The sequence below is a fragment of the Brachycentrus maculatus genome, unplaced genomic scaffold (assembly GCF_059751285.1).
Source record: "Brachycentrus maculatus isolate JH-2025_06_01 unplaced genomic scaffold, ASM5975128v1 h1tg000384l, whole genome shotgun sequence".
NCBI classification, from domain to species: Eukaryota; Metazoa; Arthropoda; class Insecta; order Trichoptera; family Brachycentridae; genus Brachycentrus; species Brachycentrus maculatus.
The window spans coordinates 317,891-338,412 of record NW_028281133.1 but is presented as its reverse complement, the minus strand read 5'-3'; the positions used below and the strand labels follow the sequence as shown (position 1 = coordinate 338,412).

Genomic DNA, 20,522 nt, shown 5'->3' with positions numbered 1-20,522 from the left:
CGATTCATCGTCGTGACTAGATTTCAGTTTATTCTACTCGCGTGAAGCGCTAAGGCGTCCGTAGCCCCGATCAACATAACACAAACAAACAAGTCCAATATCTCACCCGAGTCATCGTCGTGACTAGACCTCAGGTGCGAGCACATGGCCCTGAGCTGCTTGTAGACGTGCAGGATCTCGGAGGCGGGCGGGGGCTGCGCCTCGGCCCCCTCGTGGCCCGCGCCCAGCTCGGCGTGCAGTGAGCGCCGGGGCCCGAAGGGGCCGGAGCCCTGCGCCCCTTGCAGCGAGGCCGGCGCGCCGCCCAGCCGCTCGCTCAGGGTGAAGTTCTCGCGCTGCAGGCGCTCCATGTCCGTGAATGAGTTCTGGTACTTGAGCTCCTACCAAACGAAAAGTGTCATTAACAAACCTTTTCAACAAAGTCTTCGAGATAGAATAAGAAATGCCAGGATCAGGGAAATATGCGAGATCGAAGATGTCGTTAGGTGGGGAAGGCAACGAAGGAGACAATGGTATGCGCATGTGAGGAGAATGGAACCATCCAGACTCCCCCACATTGCACTGAACGGCCAACCCAAGGTATTGTAGATACAAATTGATAGCTGGGAATCAAAAAAGCAGGAAGCAAATTCATCGCAGGAGGCCACATGGCCTACACCAAGCAGAAGAATAATTATTTACTTATTTATTTTTTCAAAACATATTACATACATAAGTCATATATACATATAATATTCCCGATGAGTAATGTCTATTTCTCATTTTGGGACATGGGATTAAGGTTAACAAGACTGGAACACAAATAATAAAGTTACAAAAAAGATTTTTTTAAAAATAACCAAAACTAATACATGGCAAAATATAAAAACAGGTATTGTAAATAGTCATAAGAAGCATATTTAAAAGAAATAAATGAGAAAAACATAAGGTAAGAAGCATATTTAAAATAAACAAATGAGAAAATATAAAAAAAATGAGAAAAAAATAAGGTAAAAACAAAATACGACTAATCACTACATACTTATATATCATTCCATAAAGTAAGTATTTTTTCAGATCATTTATTTTGGATCCCCGAATGGGTTCTACTTTATACATGTCAGGCAGCTGGTTAATTTGGGTATAGGCAATATATTTTAAGGACCTTACTCCAAATTTAGTAGTGTTTATCGGCTCCACATGTATTTTGTTATGTCCCCGTGTATTATGATTATGAATTTCTTTGTTAAAAAACGGTGTGGTGTTGCTGTGGGTCGTTTTAAACTAGGTTTTGAGATCTCCAGGCAATGGTTATTCGTATTACCTGTTCCCTGATGTGCCTCTCCAGCATCGCTACTCTGTCGGTGGCTTCCTCCAGTTGCCTCGCGAGGTCATCTCTATCGGACAGGGCCCCCTGCAGCCGCCTCTCCAGTTCTGTCTTCTTGTCTGATACCAGCTGCAGTTCCTCTCTGAGGGCTTCCAAACTGCTCACGTGGTCCTGAGAAAAAGAAAATACCTATTTAAATATATACTTTTTATTTTATTTTTTATAATAAAAGCAATGATTACTTTGTGGTATAGTAATATAATATTCTTTATTTATTGTAACTGCAGACAGGTAGAATTTCATATTGAATTGTTGCGTAATATATATCCAAAATAAAACAAGGTTTGTTGGATTGAATTCTACATTTATTTATGTAATTAGTATACGCAATGGGCATGGTTGCTAAAATAATATATTGTTCATTTACTAGTGACGCATGCACGATGGTGTAATCACTTGTATGCGCTCACTGTTAAATGTAAAATCAGCGGGAGGCATTTTAGAAAACTAAATTATACAATATGAAATAAGATTAGGCTTACCACTTTTAAATTTTATATAATTAAACAACTTTGTTTTAACCACTTTTTTATTATTAGTACACGTTAACTTAGCGGTTTCGACAAGAACCTTGTCATCATCAGGGTTTATTAAATTCTAAAACATTAAAATACTCACAATTAATTACATTCCGTTACCAAAAACTTCCACACACTCCGTAAAAAATCCTAAATGTTATTTTTAAAAAAATAACATTTAGGATTTTTTACGGAGTGTGTGGAAGTTTTTGGCAAGGGAATGTAATTATTTATGAGTATTTTAATGTTTTAGAATTTAATAAACCCAGATGATGACAAGGTTCTTGTCAAAACCAGTAGGTAGTTATAATAAAAGAGTGGTTAAAACAAAGTTGTTTTATTTTATAAAGTTTATAAAATGTGCCTCAAAATATCTGCGAAAAACATTCAAGAAATTACTTCTTATAATTTTATTAATTAGGGCACTGTCGCTATTCACTAATGATCAACCATGAGTTGAAATTGACAATATACAATAATTATATTATATTTAAAGATCTGTCCTGAATTTAGTAAAAATAACGTGAAGTGCTTGAAACAGTGAAACTCGGTAAAAATTGCACGATGGATCAAACGGTTACTTATTTTAACATTAAGGATTTTTTATTAATAACTAACTAACTAACTAACCATCACGCCGCTTCCCCGCAGGGGTTGGCAGAGAGAAAAGAGCGCCACACCACTCTGTCCTTGCAAACATTCTTCGCCTCTTCCACGTTCATGCATCTCCTCATACATACCCGCCGATTGTTACGACTCCTAACCTGATAACTTTCAAGTATTGGGCATACCTGATCGTGCCATGTTTTTCTCGGTCTTCCTCGCCTCATAAATTTGTTTTACCGTTCTTTCGTCACTCATTCGTTCCACATGTCCAAACCATTTCAAGACACCTTTCTTAATTATATCGATAATGCTTATCTCAGCTTTGCATTCCTTCCTTATTTATTAATAGGAAAAGTATTTCAATTTTTCATATTATTTTTTGACATCTAATCAAAGATGAAGAAGAATATGAAAGTCTGGGCATTTACGGGGCTGACGACCGTCATAGGCTGGTTTAAGTGATCACTTTACACACGTGTAACATTCACTAATTCTACCCATTATTGACAACCACACTACCTAATTTTTGGAAGTTCTATATATATGAACCAATTTTGAGACATTATTCTTGAATCATTTGAACTTCACTAGAGACATCTATTGGTGAGATGAGATAATCCAGATTTTGTGAACAAGTATTTGGACACACTCAAAATGTTGTTTTTAAATTGAGTATATAAACGTTTAAAGCATTCAGTGACAAAATTAAGGATATTTTAGATTTTGCATTAACAAACATGTTATTATTCAGACCTGAAGATGGAAGCTTAGCTTCCGAAACTAGTAGTCATAAATAAATAAACTCAAGTGGCATGAAAACAGGTGTTTCCTTAATCATTAAACATGAACAACATTTTGAGTGTGTCCAGGATTCGGATTTCACATACAAATGAAAGAGTTTCTGCTCAATAAAAAGCTTCTTTCATCTCACCAATAGATGTCTCTAGTGAAATTATAGTGATTCAACCACTATATTTCGAAATTGAGCCATATATATAAATTATATAAATGTGGAATTATAGCCATATACTTATATAAATGTGGAATTGTTTAATTGGCTTTATTTTTATTAATGTACCTATTTTTGTTAATGTAATGTAATGTTTATTATTGTTAATGTAACTATTGTTTATTATATGCTTTTTTAAATGAAAAGCTGTACGATTCCAGAGTAAATAAAATAAAATAAATAAATAAATATATAGAAGTTCAAAGAATTTGAGTAGTGTGGTTGTCAACCATGGGTAGAATTGGTGAATATTAATGTGTAAAGTGATTACTTAAACCAGCCTATGACGGTCTTAAGCCTCGTTAATGTCCAGATTTCCTATTCTTCTTCATCTATGTTGAGATGTCAAATAAATAATGTGAAATTAACATTTTTATTTATATGTATATCGGACGTGGAAAAACGTGTTACCTCTCCAGCGATCGGCGGTTGATTGAATTCTGTGTTTTGTTGTATCCCCTTAACCATATCCGTAATTATACATGGCTACGTAGAATAAAGATAATTACAAAAACCCCTTACCTGTAAACTGGTCTTCCTCATTGAGCATTGATCTCGGAGTCCTTGAAGTTGGGCTGTTAGTTGGATCTCTTGATTTGAGGCTTCCTTTAGCTGCGCTGTTAGTCTGCTGTTTTGTGATGTTAATTCTGCTATTAGTGTGGTTTTCTCTCGTTCACTCTGGAAGGGAACAGACGAACATTTATCAATATGTGAAACCTACAAAGAATTAAACGATCCAAAACATAGAAACACATCAAAGAAAACCTAACACACATCTTTTGATAAAAAAAAACTTGATTATTTTGCAATTAAGATGTACAACCTGCTTCATTAAGTCATTAAATAACGAAATTAAGTATTTTCATTGTGATATTTTATTTCCATTACCCATTCTTGAATAGTTTGTTTGAGCTAATAAACGGGTAATGGAAGTGGGTAGATCTGAAAAAGATCGCATCATTCGGCCACGTCATATTTAATTGTAAGTCATAAACATTTTTTTTATAAAGTTTAAAAAAAATCTATATAAAAAAAACCCTGGCATGAAGATCACCAGCAAAATTAAAATATGTATATAAAACTTGTGTGCGATCCATCATGATATATGCCATATATTATATTATATTATATGGGATCGAATGCAGGACACCTAAGTAACAAAAAACGCGCTGAGAGTGTAAGAAATAAAGACTCTAAGGGGCAGATTGAAGATGTCGTTAGGTACCATCCACATTGCACTGCACAGCCAAGCCCAAGGTAGACGACCCCCGGGAAGACCACCAAAGAGATGGATTGAGAGGTGAGAATCGACATCACAGCAGACTAATCCCTCTTAAAAGCAGGCCTCAAGGCCTACACGAAAAAGAAGAAGAAGAAGCTTGATAAATAAGTATTGTAAAATGTGCCATCGGCTCGGAAAAACCCAGTGCGGGCACATTATCGTAATTTGTAATTGATACATTAAAAAAAATCCTAGGCGTGAATGTCGGAGAATAATGACTAACTTTTGTTAGAAAATAAAGGCTGGGCATAATAGATTACGCAATTACGGAGAAACAGCTAATTGCCATTTTGCGTAAGTGCTAATGTGTCCATTTTTATTGATTTTTCCATACCTGAGAGCTCAGTGAGCCCGCTTCAATGACCTAACGATGGTCGCCATGGCAACAACGCTATCGCCTGATATGAAACTTATCCATAACGAATGTTGGCAAACGAAATATTAATCGATAACCTAAGTGGGTGAATCATTAATTTTCTTTGAATCAAGTACACCATTATGTAGTATTACGTAGGCATTACACAGGGCGTTGTATTATAAAATAATAGTAACCTACATAATGCCAGAAGAACGGCAAAATAAAATACGACTACAACTACGCTTGTTCACTGCCGGGATAAGAAGAGATGATGGTCCTCTTCACACTCTTCTGTCCTAGCATACACTCCTAGATTCCTTGGCATCCATACATTTAGTTATATACCATACATTTTTTATTTTTTTTTTAATTTTTATTTTTTTTATTATTTCTTAAGTTAGCTTATATTACATGATGTAAACTATTTTTTACACTTAATTTACTACATATAAAATAAAAATAAAAATAAACTCTTATCCGCACCCCGATGGTGCATAGGGCACTGTGTCTTATAAACGCAGTGTTATCATGATCGTTTTTTTACACATGTAGGAAAGGTGATCAGCCCTCCGCTTCAGGTACCAGTCCATGGTAATATTGAATAAATATTACAGTGAAAAAATCACTTATATTTATTTTACCCCCCTTGCGAGTCGAACCCGGGACCTCCAGAACGGTAGCCGAGCGTGCTGACCATTACACTACGGAGGCGGACAAAAGGTGTTAGTGATGTGTTTTTCACATTTATATATATATATATATTATATATATATATATATATATATATATATATATATATATATATATATATATATATATATATATATATATGTAATAAAATACCTAGGTACCTACCTATACATTTTATTAAGTACTTACAAAAAGTACCTACATAAAACAGTTCTACCACCAGATGCCGCATGCGTCGCTCAGAATAAAACAAAAGACTTCCGATAATATTATTAACTGTCAGAATCAGATAGATAGATAGATAGATAGATATAAAAATTATTATAAAGATAAATTAATTATAAACTTTAATTACAAAGCAACACATTGTTTATTTTATTATTATACACCCACTTTACATATTATTTACACTCGATTTTCAAAAGGAAAATATTACCACGTTATAAAACGACAATTTTGTTAATTGGAAATGGATTATGAAACATTAGATGTATTAAAACAATTACTACAATATGTTCGGAGTGAGTTAGAAAAATTAGAAGATGATCAAAGAAAACTATTAGAAGATAATCAAAGAAGACGTGGAAATTTAAGAACTAGTGATAAAATTAAAAATAAAAATCATGTGGAAAAAATTTCTACAAAATATAAAATAAAATATACTCCAGAAAAGAAGAATTTCGAAGCAGATTGTATGAGCAGGAATCCAGTAATAGAATCGAAGGAAAATGCAAATGAACAATTAAAAGTTGTAAATTTGGTTAAATTAGAAGATATTTTAAAAGATCAGAATAAAAATGAAGACATACAAATAACACAGAAACAGTGCTTGAAAAATGAAAATAAAAATAAAGTAGAAAAAACTTCTACGAAAGATAAAACAAAATATACTCCAGGAAAGAAGAATTTAGAAGTAGATTGTCTAAGCAGGAATCCAGTATTAAAATCGAATGAAAATGCAGATGAACAATTAAAAGTTGTAAATTTGGTTAAATTAGAAGATATTTTAAAAGATCAGAATAAAAATGAAGACATACAAATAACACAGAAACAGTGCTTGAAAAATGAAAATAAAAATAAAGTACAAAAAACTTCTACGAAAGATGAAATAAAATATACTCCAGGAAAGAAAAATTTAGAAGTAGATTGTCTAAGCCGGAACCCAGTTTTAGAATCGAATAAAAATGCAGATGAACAATTAAAAGTTGTACATTTGGTTATATTAGAAGATACTTTAAGAGATCTGAATAAAAATGAAGGATTTCAAAAGAAAAAAACAAATGGATTGAGAAAAACTGTGTCTACTTTAAAAGGGTCAAGAAGAAAAAAAAAATACAAAAAAAGAAAGAAAAAAAAGAACGGAAAAAAAAGAAAAAAAAAAGAAAGAAAGAAAAAAAAACAAGAAAGAAAAAAAGAAAGAAAAAAAAAGAAGGAAAAAAGATAGGAGGAAAAAATAAAAATAAAAACTTTATCATATCACTAAACTTATACCAGTCCCTTCACTACAAGAAGATGATCCGGAGGACGAGTGAAAATTTTACTATGAATTTTCATCCCCAAGGGGGGAGATGTAATAAAATACCTAGGTACCTACCTATACATTTTATTAAGTACTTACAAAAAGTACCTACATAAAACAGTTCTACCACCAGATGCCGCATGCGTCGCTCAGAATAAAACAAAAGACTTCCGATAATATTATTAACTGTCAGAATCAGATACATAGATAGATAGATAGATATAAAAATTATTATAAAGATAAATTAATTATAAACTTTAATTACAAAGCAACACATTGTTTATTTTATTATTATACACCCACTTTACATATTATTTACACTCGATTTTCAAAAGGAAAATATTACCACGTTATATATATATATATATATATATATATATATATATATATATATATATATATATATGTATATATATATATATATATGTATATATATATATATATATATATATATATATACATACATATATATATATATATATATATATATATATATATATATATATATATATATATATATATATATATATATATATATATATATATATATATATATATATATATATATATATATATATATTTATACACCCAAACATGAAGTCTCACATTGAACAGGCGTCGTGGCGTAGTTGGGTAAACGCTCGACTGCGAAACTGTTGTCGCGGGTTCGATTTCCGCCAAGTGCAAAATAAATTCAAGAGATTTGTTTTCAAGTGGTCTGAGTATTTGTGATGTATTTTTCACATTTACCTTCCCTATCCTTACTATTCTACTTGCAGACAAGCCTTAGGCTTTGCGGGTTATTCCTTAAAAAAATATATATTATGAACACAACAAAAATAGTTCTATTTTTATGAATACAAACACTTTAAAAAATACAAATACTTTAACACGGTAAAATATTTGTATTTTTTGTGGCCGAAGCACTTTTTTCTGTTCTGACATACACTTCTAGCTTACTTCATATCCATACATCTAGTCATATATCATACACATACCATAAGGTGGCTTGGTGGGTCTCTGCATTAAAAAAGTCATGTATTTGAATTTGTAAATGAACGTACAATATATCGCTCACTCCTTTCAACAACGTCAAATATAAAAAAAACTTGATTTTTCAAGAGATCGTTTTTAAAGTTTAAAAATATAATAAAATGTATTAAAAATAAATATCAAGCCACTCATTGACCTTTTTACTGCGCAACAGATCTTTTTAGGTAAAACCTGAATGTTTTGTCTCCATTTAAATAATATTAAGCATATTTATAAAAAAAATAAACAATACATTTTCTTCAAAATTCAAAACCAACACTTTCTGTCCTGTAGCGGGTAAATATTTAGTTAAAAATATGCCGCTTTTGCTGGGATATAGTACATTTTTTGGGCATTCCGAAAACATGCACAACTGAAAATTGACGATTTTTGATATATGACGTTGTTGAAAGGCGTGAGCGATATATGCATGTACATTTATAAACAAATAAATGAAATAAAAATAAAATAAAAACATTTTAAGCTATTTTACGTAACGAACACACAAAAAAAGTATTTGTATTTTTATGCATACAAATACCTAAAACACGCTAAAGAATTTGTATTTTTTGTGACCGAAGAGACACGTTGGTAAAGTTTTCGCGGTTCGCCGGTTTTCAATCGTAGAAAAACCAATTCTCGTAATCCGGTTACTTTCAATCCAATTATACAAGTCGGGGTTTCGGACATTCCGGGCGGACAAGGTTACAAAATGGGCGACAAATTAGCGGATATTATTTATTTATTTTAACTTCATGTACAGAAAAAAATATATACAATACATTGGCGGGTTTATTGCTAAGAAGCAATATCATCCGACCAACCAAAAACAGACTAGTGATATTGGTCAAAACGTTTGAAACTTAATCCTTCCATCGTATAGAAGCAGTGTTATCTTCCTCTTCTTCTTTTTTTTTAGGACTAAGTCCTGTCATTCTCCGGTCCGCTCCTGGGAGGTGGAAGACCAGCTATCCCTCCATCGTTTAGGTGGTCTTCCTGGGGGTCGGATCCCGCAGTGTTATCTTGATGGTTAAATACACGAAGGAAAGGTGATCAGCCTTCCGCCTTAGGTACCAGTCCAGGGTCATATATATTAGGCTTAAAAATCACAAATGTTTATTTTGAACCTTTTGGGAATTGAACCCGGGACCTCCAGAATAAGAGCTTAGCGCGGTAACCGCTACACTATGGAGGCGGACAAAATACGAATGACAAATTGATGATAGTAAGGAAGGCCAAGGAAGAAGGAAGTTAAGGGAAGGAGGTAGAGGAAAAACTAATAAATGCTGTATGATGGACAGTTTGGATTCTAATGACAGATAGCAATGTCTCAGATGACAAATTGATGACATTTGGGAAGGTAAAGGAAAAAGGAAGGAGTGAGGTTTGATGCACAGTTAGGATTCTAATGATAGATAGTAAAGTCTCACACTTTTCTTAAAAGTTATCAGAGAAGGTGTATTATTGTGCTCCACGTTGTTGGCTACTTATGAACTAATCCGTTTACGACATTTTCTACAGCGAAATCGAAAGTGATGTACCCGACCATAATGCTGTTGTAAGTCAATAAAAGATGCGGGCGGTTAGAGGGCAAGTCGAGAGTTAAAAACTTAATAAAAAGTAGTAAAAAAATTATGCCAAATGCGACGCTTTCAACTTTTATTTCAGTATCTACCCGTATAATATGTTTTTTCTTCTCAGTCGACGTTCATTACATAGTTGTCGTAACCATGGAATTTTGTCTTCAATTTCCCTATGGCTGGAGTCTCTGAAATCTAATAGTTTGATTAAGGGGATATTTGCTAACACAGAATTCATTCCCCGGGTGATCATTAATACTTAAGGATTAATAAGTCTTGATAAAGAAGCGGTTAGCTTCGAAACCGGTAGACATTATAATTAAGTTAAAATAATTTTTTAAAGTTACATTTTAATTAAAAAAAACAAGAGTAAAATTACTGTCGATTTCACTAAGCAGGTTTCTGAAGGTAATATACACAATGGTATTTAGTTAGTACTTAGTGCTGTCAACCGAAGATATAATCTGTCTGTCTGTGACCTACTTTTGAGGGAATTTGTCAATTGTCATTAGAGGCAACACCAATAAATATCCACTGGATCAAGTACGTTATTGCAATAAGGCAGGTGAATCGGAAAATAAAACTGAATGACAAAACAGAAATCGAGAGAGCAAGGTGAGAGAGCAATACACCATTCATTATTTACTCCTATAAAGTTCCTATATCTTGGTTCCAACCCTTATGTATGGAAGCGAAGCATGGAGTTGGCAAAAGAAGGATGAAAGCAGACTGAATGCAGTCGAAATGCTATCCCTCACACGAATGTGTGGCAAAACGATGTTTGATAGATGTTCGAATGATGAAAATAAGGCTGAGATAAGCATTATCGATAAAATTAAGAAAGGTGTGTTGAGATGGTTTGGACATGTGGAACGTATGAGTGATGAAAGAACGGTTAAACAAATTTATGAAGCGAATGTAGTTGGAAAAAGAAGCAGAGGAAGACCGAGGAAAACTTGGCGCAATCAGGTATGTCAAATACTTGAAAGCGGCCGAGTCAGGAGTCGTAATATTCATCGGGTATGCATGAGGAGATGCATGAATGTAGAAGAGGCGAAGAATGTTTGCAAAGACAGAATGGTGTGGCGTTCGATTCTCTCTGCCTACCCCTGTGGGGAAGCGGCGTGATGGTTAGTTAGTTAGTTAAGTTCCTATATTTGGGCAGCAAAATTACTCAGGATGGTCGATGAAGAAGGTGGAGACAAATCAGATTTGTTAACAAGTATTTGGACACACTCAAAATGTTGTGAACAAAAAAAGATTTTACAATATTAGTACATATCCTTTGAAATAAAATCTAGGGCACTTTAATTTTGAAAACAGTATGATCAAAAATTAAAATATTTAATACATTCGAAATATTAAGAAAGACAAGTAATTTAAAAAAAAAACTAATAATTTATTTTATTTATTTATTTAGAAATTTAACAGAACATTTAACATAAATACATTTGCAATAATGAATAACAAATAAAACAGTAAATTGTAACAAAATTTAACAAATGTTAAATGAGTTAAAAGTAAACAGCAAGAATAAAATAGGTATAGCAAAAGTTAAGAAGATTAATAGGCTGACTTCATTTAGAGCTAAAGTTATTATAAGAGTTGAGAAGAATAATTTCATTAATTGATTCGGCAGTCACTTTGTGATAAAATCTATCCATTTTTAATTAAAGTTTTAATAATAATAATAATAAATCCCTTACCGCACCCCAATGGTGCATAGGGCACTGCTTCATGTAAACACAGTGTTATCTCGATCGATTACACATGAAGGAAAGGTGATCAGCCCTCCACTCCAGGTACCAGTCCAGTGTAATATTGAATAAATATTAGAGTGAAAAAATCACTTATACTTATTAAACCCCCCTGGGAATCGAACCCGGGACCTCCAGAACGGTAGGCGAGCATGCTGACCATTACACTACGGAGGCGGACAAATTTAAGTTTTACTTAGTAAATACCACTATTTTTAAAAAATTATTGTGACATGTGTTTCGATGCAGGCTGTATCATTTTTAAACACCGTGTCATTCCGCATAATTTTCATTATGGTGCATTCCTTATCATTTTCAAACATCGGTATTTGAAAATGAAAAGGAATGTATTTAAACCTGTAAACTCTGTCACTCACTCCTTTCAACAAGGTCATATATAAAAAATCGTGATCTTTTTTGGTAAAACCTGAAGGTTTTTTCTCCATTTGAAAAATATTTAGTATTTTTTGAAAATAATTTAACAATACCTTTTCTTCAAAATGCAAAAACAACACTTTCTGCCCTGTAGCAGGTAAATATTAAGTTAAAAATATGACGCTTTTGCTGGGATATAGTACATTTTTTGGGCATTCCGAAAACATGCACAAGTGAAAATTGACGATTTTTGATTTATAACGTTGTTGAAAAGAGTGCTCAAGCTGAAGAAAATACTGACTATTTGTGTCTAAACATCAAAATTACCCACAAAGTGATGACTTATTAGATTTTTTTTTATCTTGAAAGACAACATTTGAAAAGCAAGTACGAATTTAGTAGAATTTAGGGGTCTAAAACAGGCGAGCCAGTGTATACTCCGTTCAAACCGAATCCGCTGTTTCGTCACACTTTCAAGAGTCCTATCAGTCAGAAAACGTGGTGCATTGCGCAAATGGAGCAGATCGGAAGTGAGAAGTAATAACAAGTAGGCAGAGAGTGACTTGCGCTAAATGTGGCGTCTTGCGCAACACCCGACACTTGCGCAACAATGGATCATTGACTATCGGTAATATTCTCAATGAAATCTGTAGAGAAGTAAGGGAGATATTAAGGTTTAAACTTTAGATATTTGAATAAAACAAAAAACGTGCGTTCGCATACGTCATCAAATTTCCGTCGTCAAACGTTATATGACGTCATTTGGTTTATTGTCTATGGTTTATAGAGTTGAAATAGTAGTGGTATGGATTGTTTGTTTACCACTACACTACCATTTGTGTTATACAAATATGAGGGGAGGGGGTAGGGAGGGTGGACCATAGACATCAACAAATCGAGCTGCCAATAATTTAGCAATGACACCAAAATTAAAATAACTCAATCGTTTCTGTGACGTCATTCATTGCCAACTTACAAAAATAACGTTTTTTCGAAGGCGAATTTTCCAAAAGAATGAAAATATGAATTATATAGGCTGTTATAAACACAAAACGAGTCTAATACAATCCTTTATAGGTTGAGTATGTTAAATTAGATATTCCTCGCCAGTGATAATACCCTATTGGAGACGGATTGGTGAACGAGAGATGGCAGTTAGATCAAAACTGGCCAAAATGGACGATTGTCGAGAAAAAAATACATTTGAATAGAATGCAAGGTTGCTCGGCGATCTTCTGTCCGAAAATCTTGCGATTGTTTGGCCGGAATATCTCTTGAAGGCCAGCTGAATTTAATACGTTTTATCGAGATCCGCATAGTGTGATTATTACATGATGTGTAATTTGGGGTTATGAATAATATTATTATTTGATCGTTGAGAGACGAGGTGAAGCTACGTTTGAATCGAGTAAACAATAATATATGTACTTTATAAAATTAAAAAAAAAAACATTGTTTTAACCACTTTTTATTATGAGTACACTTTAACCTACTGGTTTCGACAAGAACCTTTATCATCAGGGTTAATTCAATTCTAAAACATTAAAATACTCATAATTAATTACATTTCCTTACCAAAAACTAAATCCTAAACATTTAGGATTTAGTTTTTGGTTTTTGGTAAGGGAATGTAATTAATTATGAGTATTTTAATGTTTTTAATGTTTTAGAATTAAATAAACCCTGATGATGACATGCATGATGTCGAAACCGGTAGGTTAAAGTGTACTAATAATAAAAAAAGTGGTTAGATTAGTATTAATCAGTCTTGATAAAGAAGCGGTTGGCTTCGAAACCGATAGACATTATAATTATATATTATTTCGAGAAATAAAAATACTTTGTGTCCATTCACAAATCCACTCACATTTTTATTTAACCAACTAGTTTCGGCAACAACCTGTTGCCCTCTTCAGGGTTACATTTATTACTATTTAATATTTATATAATAATTTTTATTTCTCGAAATAATATATCAATATGATCCACGAAGTTAATGCTTTCAATATTCAAAACATTGTAATTATATATAAGCTTTAACAAAATATTTATAGTGATTTCAAAACAAAGTTACGTTTTTATGAAAAAATGGAAAATCACAAGGTTAGTGCTTCAAATATAAATTATAAATGATTACATACAACTTAGTAGACTCAAAAAATCACTGTTTGATTGAACATTTAATACATAAATTAAAATGGAGTTCTACAAATTTAACGCCAAATCTATGAATAGTTAACGTTACCTGCTTGACATTGTTCTCCCTGTTGCCGAGCTTATCCGACAGCTCCCTGACGTCAGACTGTAGCTCCAGCAGCCGGACTTCACTCTCCTCAGTGGTGGCTTGTAGTCTCCTCTTGAGCAGGTGCTTCTCTTGCTCCAAAGCCTGAAACATAAACCAAATTATTAGATTATGAATATAATTTTATTTAATCATAATAATAATAATAATTCAATTCAAACCCTTATCCGCACCCCAATGGTGCATAGGGCACTGTTTTATATAAACGCAGTGTTATCTTGATCGTTTACACATGAAGAAAAGGTGATCAGCCCCCCACATCAGGACCAGTCCAGGGTAATATTGAATACATATAACAGTGAAAAAAATCACTTATATTTATTTGACCCCCCTGGGAATCGAACCCGGGACCTCCAGAACGGTAGCCGAGCGTGCTGACCATTACACGACGGAGGCGAACAAACATACATACATACATATTTAGAACTTTTTTTTTGTTGCAGAGACCCACCTTGTGTGTCTTGTCGGTGGAGTTCTTTTTTAATACATTTTTTATTGTTTTTAACGATTTTAACCTAATATACACATAAAAAAGAGAAAAAATTAAGAATAGACTTAAACATTTTACAATTTTCATAAAATTAACTCTTGATCATTTACCCATTCCTTTATTTTGCCTTTGTTCCATATTTTATATTGACCTCTAGCATCCGTCGGCAACAAATTGAAAATTTTCGGAACGATATATTGCAGTGTTCGACTCCCATATTTATTGTTAATTCTTGGGACTATCAAACCTTCGTTGTGTGTAAATCGTGTATCATGGTTGTGTACTAAAGGTTTTCGATATTTTTGTCTAGCTATGAATATAATTTTATTTAAATAAGTTGTTCGTTGGCGCCAGGACTCCGTTGTTACCTCAAACAGCGTTTCCGATAGTTACCTAAGACGGCGTCGACATAGATTGTTTCACATTCCTATACACAGGACCAACCTGCCGATGGTTATGCCTGTAAGAAGAGCTACCGCTATGTAGAACAATATCTCATTGGATATTGAACTGTTGCATGTGTCTGAAGGAGTTTTCCGAAGCGGGATTCTTCTACACCTTTAGAAATAGTTCTTGCATTTATTTTATTTTAATGTGTTTTAATGTATACGATTTAAATTTTTTATAGTTTCTAATGTATATATTAATTTAAATAAATAAATTGAAATTGAACTTTAAAAAGTTGTGTACTGCCGGTTCTAATGTATGGAAGTGAAACTAGGAGCAAAAAAAGGATGAATGCACATAGACTCGAATGGTGAAATGAGGAAGAAATGCAAAGCTGAGATAAGCATTATCCATAAAATTAAAAAAGGTTAAATTAAGATGGTTTGGACATGTGGAACGAATTAGTGAGAAAAGAACGGTAAAATGTATGAGGCGAATGTAGTTGAAAAAAGGAGCAGAGGAAGACCGAGAAAAACTTGGCACGATCAGATATGCCGCAAACTTGAAAGCGGTCAGGTTTGGAGTTGAAATAATAGGCGGGTATGTATGTATACGTCCGCCTCCATAGTGTAATGATCAGCACACTCGGCTACCATTCTGGAGGTCCCGGGTTCAATTCCCAGGGGGGGTCAAATAAATATAAGTGATTTTTTCACCATAACATTTATTCATTATATCACCCTGGACTGGTACCTGAAGCGGAGGGCTGATCATCTTTCCTTGATGTGTTAACGATCAAGATCTGGTGCATAGGGCACTGCGTTTATATGCAGTGCCCTATGCACCATTGGGGTGCGGATAAGGGTTTACTATATGTATGAGGGGATGTATGAACGTGGAAGAGGCGAAGAAAAACATCTTCGTTCACAGTTTTGCAAACGGCAAAGACAGAGTGGTGTGGCGTTCTACGCTTTCTGCTTACCCCTAGTGAGAAGCATAATGGTAACTTAGTTAAATATAGATTTAAAATTTTTAAGTATATTTTTAAAAAAAATCTTCAAGTCGGTTTTTACGATGGCGTGTTACTATTAAGCATAATAATTTTTCAAGTAATATTTGTATGACGACGAAATGTATTCATGCGCTGTTGCTCTGCAAAATAAATTCAATCTCATTTAATCATAAATAACAGTCAAGTCCACGATTCGACTAAACAATTGATTTCTAAATCCGAAAAATACTTGCGAAACAATAAACTTGACAACAGAAAGAAAACAGCCGATAAAAGATCTTAAGACCATGTGAATGCATTTAACAATGAAATAATGTCTAATTATATAAGGTCAAATTGTGCAACTTTTAAATATTATATTATAAAATAATTATATTAAATATTAATCCTTGGGCCAGATAATACATCATTAAAATTGTCCTTATTCCTTTAAATAAAAAACTGGATAATTAAAAAAGGATCAACCACATTATAACGTATATAAATATATATAAAACAGTATACACCTATTAAAAGTGTCTCAATTTGAGAAAAAACAACTCGAGTGCCTCATTTTTTCAATATAAAGAAAGATGAAAGTCTGAGAATCTATGCTAATATTATAGTACAACCTAGCATTTGGCTGGCTTAAGTGATCACTTTATACACTTTTAAAACGTTCATCATTCTGCCCATTATTGAACATCCAAATTTCATCAATTTTCATATGCAAATTGTCATAAAATGCACACTTGAAAGGTCTTCCTCTGCTCCTTTTTCCAACTACATAAACTAAAAACTAAACTAACCATCACGCCGCTTCCCCGCAGGCGTAGGCAGAGAGAACACACCACTCTGTCTTTGCAAACATTCTTCGCCTCTTCCACGTTCATGCATCTCTTCATACATACCCGCCGATTTTTACGACTCCTAACCTGACCACTTTCAAGTATTTGGCATACCTGATTGTGCCATGTTTTTCTCGGTCTTCCTCTGACTTCCTCGGTCTTCCAACCACATTCGCATCATAAATTTCATTTACCGTTTTATCCTAACTCATTCTTTCCACATATCCAACTCTCCTTTCTTAAATTTATCGATAGCACTTATCGATAGCCTTGCATTCTTTCCTTATTTCACTATTCGAACATCCATCATACATCATTTTGCCACACATTCGTTTGAAGGATTGCATTTAATCTACTTTCATCCTTGTTTTAACACGACGCTTTGATTCCGTACATTAGGGTTGCAACTATACCAATAGAAAGAGTATTGGTGTAATTTATTCAAACGTTGGCAAAACAAACGTATTCAAACGAAAAAACAAAAACGAATCCATTATCTTCATTATTGTATTCTGATGCTATCCGTATATGCGAATAGCGGTACCTACTCGAAAACAAAAAAAATCTCCAACAAAAAGTCACGGTACATTTTTCAAGAGATTTCTTTGTTCTTCGCGATTCGCGGCATGAAATCAGTCATATGCAAAGCCATCGGGGTTCAACTACCGTTTACGAGCGGAACACTAAAGAAATTAATGACGAGAAAGATGTAATTTGGCTTCGAAGATGTGACTTCACTTTGCTGAACCAGTAAAACAGAGACGCCATTGTTTAAAAATAGCTTGGAATGGCCGGAATCATTATGTTGTGACAATTTTGACATGACTGAAGACGGTGCGCATTGTGGGCTTATCTTTTGTGACATTATCCATGACTGTACTGTGTAATTATAAATTATGTCTGCTATTATATGTGTTCTAATGTCTTCTTCCTAGCTCCATCGCAACTTATCGTCTTTATAGACTGCTCAGGTCAGGTCTTCTCGTCCTGAAGTTGGTCTTTCTATCATGGACAACGTCACCTAGGCCATGCCTTCAAATCATGTTATATTTCTGTAGCATCCATGAATTCTTTGGTCTTCCTCTAGATGTCTTTCGTGGAAGATGTAATTGCCTGATTTACAATATGTTCAGGTTCTCTGCGTCCTATGTTCCCATACTACATGTATTGCCTTTCAATTGCCTTTCCTCTACCTTACTATTGATGTCAGTTACACCCAGGCTCCCACGAATGCGTGAACTCTGTATTTTGTCTCTAAGGAACACTCCAGCTGACCATCTAAGCATTTGCATTTCAGAAGTTTCTAGTTGCTTAGAGTAGGTTGTAGGTCCTTCTATCATGGACAAAACACCTAGGCCATGCTTTCGAATAACGCTATTTTTCTGTAACATCCATGAATTGTTTGATCTTCTTCTAGTTGTCTTTCGAGGAAGATCCATGGCAATCGTCTGGTTTACAATATGTTCAGATTCTCTATGTCCTATGTTCCCATACCATCTCAATTGCCTTTTCTTTACCTAACTATTGATGTCAGTTACACTCAGGCTACCACGAATGCGTGAACTCTTTATTTTGTCTCTAAGGGACACTCCAGCTGACCACTAAGCATTCGCATTTCAGCAGTTTCTAGTTGCCTAGAGTAGGAGTTATATATTGTCCAGCATTCGGAGCCATAGAATGTTGGTTATATATGAAGAGTAATATATTTGATGTGTGTAACAAGTGTGATGTTGATGCCTAACCGTTACCAGTAAACAAACAGCGCACGCATACGGCAACTCGTCATGAGCTGGTGATTTGGAAAGTAAACCATATTCTAGAAGCAAAAAAGGCGTATCTATCTTCGCAATAAATCTGCCATGCTTCAAGTCCGTATCAACTATGGTATCTATTACAAAGAATCACCTTTTATTTTCTTGAACAACGTTTATTCGCATTTGGGTGTTTTATTTGACTATTTTCCTTTTTGTCATTTGCCAATTTCTATGCCATTTATAAAAATTGTTTACTGTAGTTTTTTTTAGACTTTTTTCCTTTAATTAAGCGTGTACTCTTAAATATATAATTCAGTACGCGACCGGTTGTGCGAGAAGCCACAAGTATTGTTAGCGTATTTTTTTTAGAATTAATATAAAAAACTAACTAACTAACTAACCATCACGCCGCTTCCCCGCAGGGGTAGGCAGAGAGAATAGAGCGCCACACCACTCTGTCCTTGCAAACATTCTTCGCCTCTTCCACGTTCATGCATCTCCTCATATATACCCGCCGATTGTTACGACTCCTAACCTGACTACTTTCAAGTATTTGGCATACCTGATCGTGCCATGTTTTTCTCGGTCTTCCTCTGCTTCTTTTCCCACTAACATTCGCCTCATAAATTTGTTTTACCGTTCTTTCCTCACTCATTCGATCTACATGTCCAAACCATCTCAACACACCTTTCTTAATTTTATCGATAATGCTTATCTCAGCTTTGCATTCCTTCCTTATTTCACTATTCGCACATCTATCATACATCGTTTTGTCGCACATTCTTCTGAGAGATCGCATTTCGACTGCATTCAGTCTACTTTCATCGTTCTTTTGCCAACTCCATGTTTCACCTCCATACATTAGAGTTGGAACCAGGACTCCGTTGAATTAATATATATTTGATAAATAATTGATAATAAATAAATTGAAATTGAAATAAAAATATTTTTTATCAAGTTGAGATACTATAATATTTAAAATAAAAGACTGGTAAGAAGCGAGAATCTGGTATTTCCAATTAATTTTTAAAAAGTGTTAAATGGGTGTTGGGATCGGATGATAAAATCAGCGATTTGTTTGCAAAGATTAGACGGATTTATTTGCAACATAGAAATAACATTGCAATTAAGTATATCATGAGTGATTGGTGAAAGACAAATGTATTTTATGTGTTTTCCTTCTCCCACTTACATTCAACAATGCATTTGATCGGTATCTATAAATTTTGTGTCTAACTGAAAAATGTTAACTAATAATTTATGAGAGAATGGTTACCAATATTATTATACATTACCCGTATTTAAAATATTATTATTAGGTATTTATTTTAACAAAAACTGGATTATTCACCCTGCGGATGATATAGCTCACTTCTTTCAACAACGTCATATATCAAAAATCGTAAATTTTCAGTTGTGCATGTTTTCGGAATGCCCAAAAAATGTACTATATTCCAGCAAAAGCGGCATATTTTTAACTTAATATTTACCCGCTACAGGGCAGAAAGTTTTGTTCTTGCATTTTGAAGAAAATATATTGTTTACTTATTTTTTTAAATATACTAAATATTTTTAGAATGGACAAAAAACCTTCAGGTTTTACCTAAAAAGATCTGTTGCACAGTAAAAAGTTCAATAAGTGGCTTGATATTTATTTTTAA

At 33.8% G+C, this 20,522-nt stretch overlaps 1 protein-coding gene across 1 annotated transcript in view; it reads right to left on the bottom strand.

Moving 5' to 3' along the window:
* The window catches only part of LOC148303160 (bicaudal D-related protein homolog), a 151,335-nt gene that overhangs the window by 17,106 nt on the left and 113,707 nt on the right, over window positions 1-20,522 (bottom strand). Inside the window, exons 2-5 of the mRNA XM_088270411.1 lie at window positions 14,335-14,475; window positions 4,019-4,174; window positions 1,301-1,474; window positions 107-377 (exon numbers count right to left, since the gene is read on the bottom strand). Of these exons, the coding sequence (XP_088126537.1) occupies window positions 107-377; window positions 1,301-1,474; window positions 4,019-4,174; window positions 14,335-14,475 (742 nt within the window). The remainder of the gene's footprint in view (window positions 1-106; window positions 378-1,300; window positions 1,475-4,018; window positions 4,175-14,334; window positions 14,476-20,522) is intronic.